The 4,255-nt window shown below is 34.1% G+C and overlaps 1 protein-coding gene across 1 annotated transcript; it reads left to right on the top strand.

Annotated features, from left to right (window-relative positions):
• The first annotated feature begins 1,117 nt into the window (after nucleotides 1-1,117).
• On the top strand, nucleotides 1,118-3,304 carry LOC123207538 (F-box/kelch-repeat protein At5g15710-like). The gene is given in 4 exon segments (XM_044625047.1): nucleotides 1,118-1,722; nucleotides 1,725-2,120; nucleotides 2,123-2,503; nucleotides 2,506-3,304. Coding segments are annotated over 4 exon segments (1,278 nt in total). The 5' UTR covers nucleotides 1,118-1,610; the 3' UTR covers nucleotides 2,895-3,304.
• The last annotated feature ends 951 nt before the right edge of the window (nucleotides 3,305-4,255 follow it).

Here is a 4,255-nt window from a genome sequence, read left to right as displayed (position 1 = left end):
TTTGTCAAATAATTTGGTTTGAATTAAAATATTTATTTTATTATTATTAATATTTAAAAAAATACCATCCGATATAATATAATATACAATGTATCATATACAATATAAAAATGAAGATTTTGATGCATAATCTAATAAACGAAAATTTAAAATATATATTTTAGATAAGATATTTAAAAATGGAAAAACAGAAAATTAGAAAATTATTATCCATCAAGTTGATTTTCACCGTACAAAAAGGAGGGATTCTTTTATTATGTCTTAATAATTGGTGATAATAATAATAAAAAAATAAAATAAATAAATCATAATCAAAACCTACTTCTAAGACTAATCAAAATGAACCAATGATGCGTTGATCCCTTTTTGATGAGGTGGCATGCATTGATTGGACAAAGGGCAACAACAGTTTTTGGGCCACTAAGGTTTGTGAAACGAACGAAAAGATCCACAAGTTTTCATTCACATGTTAACTAAATTTTGATAATTAGATAAAAATGGAGGAAATTAAAATTTTGTTATTTTTATCATGTAGTTATAGTTTATCCTTACAATAATCATAAATCATTTTTCGTATAGAATAAAATTATGTATATATATATATATATTTTATATATAATTCAGATATACAGATGATATGTTATCATATAATTAATTGTTATTTATCTTTAATTTAGACTATCTAATCACATAATAAAATATTATTTATGTATCCAAATTGTGTATAAAAAATATGTACATATAATATTACTCTTTTGTTTGAATATAATAAAACTATATGTATATATTTTTAGTATATAATTTAGGTATACAAATAACGTGTCATGATGTGATTTGATAAATTTAAATTGTAGATAAAATAACACTTAATTATATGATAATATATTATCTATATATCTAAATTATATAATAACAGTATGTATATATAACATTGTTCTTTTATATAAGGGTGTAAATATTTCATTGTGAAATCTCTGGGTGTCCATTTGTTTTTCTAAACCCCAGGGGTGCACAGGAAAATCTCAAATTTTGTGGTTGCAATACTTTCTTTTTAATTATTTTACCAAATAAAGACAAAGAAAAAGAAAAAAGGAAAAATGTTAAGAGAAACTGTGGAGGTTAGGTTCTTCGCTAATTTCAAAGTCTCGTTTATATATATTTTTATTTCCTTTTAACCTTCTCGTGAGCTCTGTGAAGCATTTCATCAGAAAAGCCAAATCGAGGAAGAATCTTTTGGAATGCGAAGGTAATCCATAATCTAAAACCATAAGAGCTTGAACCTTTATGATGTTGACGCATTGATTTCTGTTTTTCTTTTTATCTGTTGATGGAGTCGTTTTACATTTACGAGATTGTAATTTGGGGATCTGATGGGTATTTGACGTGAAATTTAACGCTGGTTATGTTTGAGTTTTAGCGCTTTGGTTTGTGGGTTTTGTTGTTTGGTGCATGGGATCGACATTGTATTAGCATTCTTACAGGATGTTTTATTAAAATCAGCATTTTAATTTGAAGGTTTGGGTAACTTAGGAGTTAAGGTTGTAGAGTTGGGTTTAGTTAAGAATAAGAACTGTTATTGGAGAGATTTAGGTTTTTGAGGATTGTTTAGTATGGATGGTGTTGGACAAGTTTCTGAATCTGGGTCTGGACTATCTAGTCCACAAGAGAGGTGTCCTAAGCAAGGGTCACCTATTAGGGGTGGTGGATCAAGGAATACGAGTCCTTTGGTCGTGTAGGGTCTAGAAATACTAGCCCTTCTAGGCAAAAGGTGATTAAGACTAAACCTCGTGGTTTAGATGAGGAGACAGCTGCTACGTTTGGCAAAGCGGTTCAACCAGATGTTCAAATGGAAGACAACATCTGGTCACTGTTACCAGAAGACTTGTTAAATGAGATTTTGGCTAGGGTTCCTCCATTTATGATCTTTCGGCTTCGTTCTGTTTGTAAGCGCTGGAATTCAATTCTTCAGGATAGTAGTTTTCTTAAATTCCATTCACAGGTGCCATCGCATGGGCCTTGTCTTCTTACATTTTGGAAGAACGCACAGACAACACAATGCTCTGTTTTTAGCTTGCCACTGAAAACATGGTATAGGATTCCATTTGCTTTTTTGCCTCAGTGGCATTCTGGTTGGTTGGTTCTTCAGGTGGCCTAGTTTGTTTTTCTGGGCTTGATGGGTTAACTTTCAGAACATTAATCTGTAATCCGCTAACCCAAACTTGGAGGACATTGCCAAGTATGCATTATAATCAGCAAAGACAGTTAATTATGGTTGTTGATCGCATTGACCGGTCGTTCAAAGTGATTGCCACTAGTGATATATATGGTGATAAGTCATTGCCTACTGAAGTGTATGATTCAAAACTTGACAGGTGGTCTGTCCACCAGATAATGCCTGCAGTTAACCTTTGCTCCTCAAAGATGGCGTATTGTGACTCTCGGTTATACTTGGAATCTCTTTCACCACTTGGGCTGATGATGTATCGGCTAGACACAGGTTGCTGGAACACATTCCTGCTAAGTTCCCACGGTCTTTGTTGGATGGCTATCTCGTTGCTGGTACACAGAAGCGCTTGTTTTTAGTTGGAAGGATTGGTCTTTATAGTACTCTCCAGAGTATGAGAATTTGGGAATTGGATCATGCGAAAATTATGTGGGTGGAAATAAGCAGGATGCCGCTGAAGTACTTTCAAGCTTTACTAAGGCTATCGGCTGAGAGATTTGAGTGCTTTGGACAGGATAATTTGATTTGCTTCACATCTTGGAACCAGGGGAAGGGCCTTCTCTATGATGTGGATAAGAAGATATGGTCTTGGATTGCTGGGTGTGCTCTTCAGTCATACAACAGCCAGGTCTGTTTTTATGAGCCCAGATTTGATGCTTCCCCTGGCTGACAAGGAAATTTTAACGGGATGGCTTCCATTTTATGTGCTACAGAGACTTATGGGGGAATTATCTTCATTTCTTATCCCTTATTTTACTAAAGCCATCTTTTGACCTGTATACAAATTTTTATGAGGATCTCTATGCTTATAAGCTGAGTTATTATTCAAATTTAGCTGTTTTGCATGCTGCAGTCCATGGAGCAGTTTTTGTTTATAAAAAAAATATGATTTCATGTGTATCAGGGCTCTGTATATTGGGCACTGTTGTACTTGATAACTTGAATAGTGATGGGATTCAAAAAGGATGTACACATAGCAGGTGATGTTTGGGGAACAAGCGTGGAAAAAAATTTTCTTAATTTTTTACACCTTTTGCAAGTTGCATACATTAAACTATAATAACTTCTTTATCTGTTAGCTATCTTCTCGGTTTGTGTGGCATTCATCCTTGTTTGACTTTGTTGTTTGAGTTGTTGTAGTGTGTTTTCTGTGTCAAATAATCCATTAGTTTTTGTATGCGTTTAGAACTTTTGCTGCATTTCTAATGAAACTTTTAACTTGCACAACAGTTTGTATTGCACAAATATTGCATTTCTCACTGTCTGCTCCTATAGTAATCAGTTAAAAGAAATTTACTTTATAGCCGGTGCCTTACAAAATAGTCTGTTGTGGATATGGTTGAATCACCAGCAGAGTATTTTGACTTTAGCTTCTATTGTTGTTTGTCTTGGAAACGGTACTTTAGGTTGAATCAACCTTCTCTTTTTGATTGCTTTTGTCTCTCAACTAGCTTGATAGTATCCGCTCTACAACTAGGATAGATGTATTGTTCTGTCTCTTTTTGCTAATAAATGAGGATATTGTCTCTTGAACATGCCATTTACTTCATAATTAGACTGATACCAAGCATCTTACTTGAGCAAGACTTTGAGATGTTCTCCAAATTAATTTTGTGAAGCTTTAAACAAGATAGAATGGTTAAGCCATATAATAATACCAGTTCTCAGTGGCACCATTCACATGAAAATTAGATTAACAATTGCATTGGAGTTTTTTCTTTTTTGTCTTTTTTTCCTCTCTATAGTTGTGCCAGGTGATCTATGCTTATAGGATAGCATTTGGTTGCTGACTTGCCATGGCAACTCCTAGCTACAATTGCATTGACAGCTTGGGTTGGATGGAAAGGATCCCAGAAGATGTATTGATTTCTGTTAGCACATGGTTGCTGCTGGGGAAGGCAGGTAAGATTCCCTCCATATCTCCCATTGCCACAACAAGCTCTGTTTGGCACCACAAACCCTGAAAATCAGTGCTTATCACAGTTTAGATAAAGAGCCTTTCATTTGGAGATCTAAAAAGGTTGATTGAGT

Source organism: Mangifera indica, unplaced genomic scaffold (genome assembly GCF_011075055.1).
Source record: "Mangifera indica cultivar Alphonso unplaced genomic scaffold, CATAS_Mindica_2.1 Un_0086, whole genome shotgun sequence".
In the NCBI taxonomy this organism is placed as follows: domain Eukaryota; kingdom Viridiplantae; phylum Streptophyta; class Magnoliopsida; order Sapindales; family Anacardiaceae; genus Mangifera; species Mangifera indica.
The sequence above is the reverse complement of the archived record's forward strand: the minus strand, read 5'-3'. Positions and strand labels throughout refer to the sequence as shown.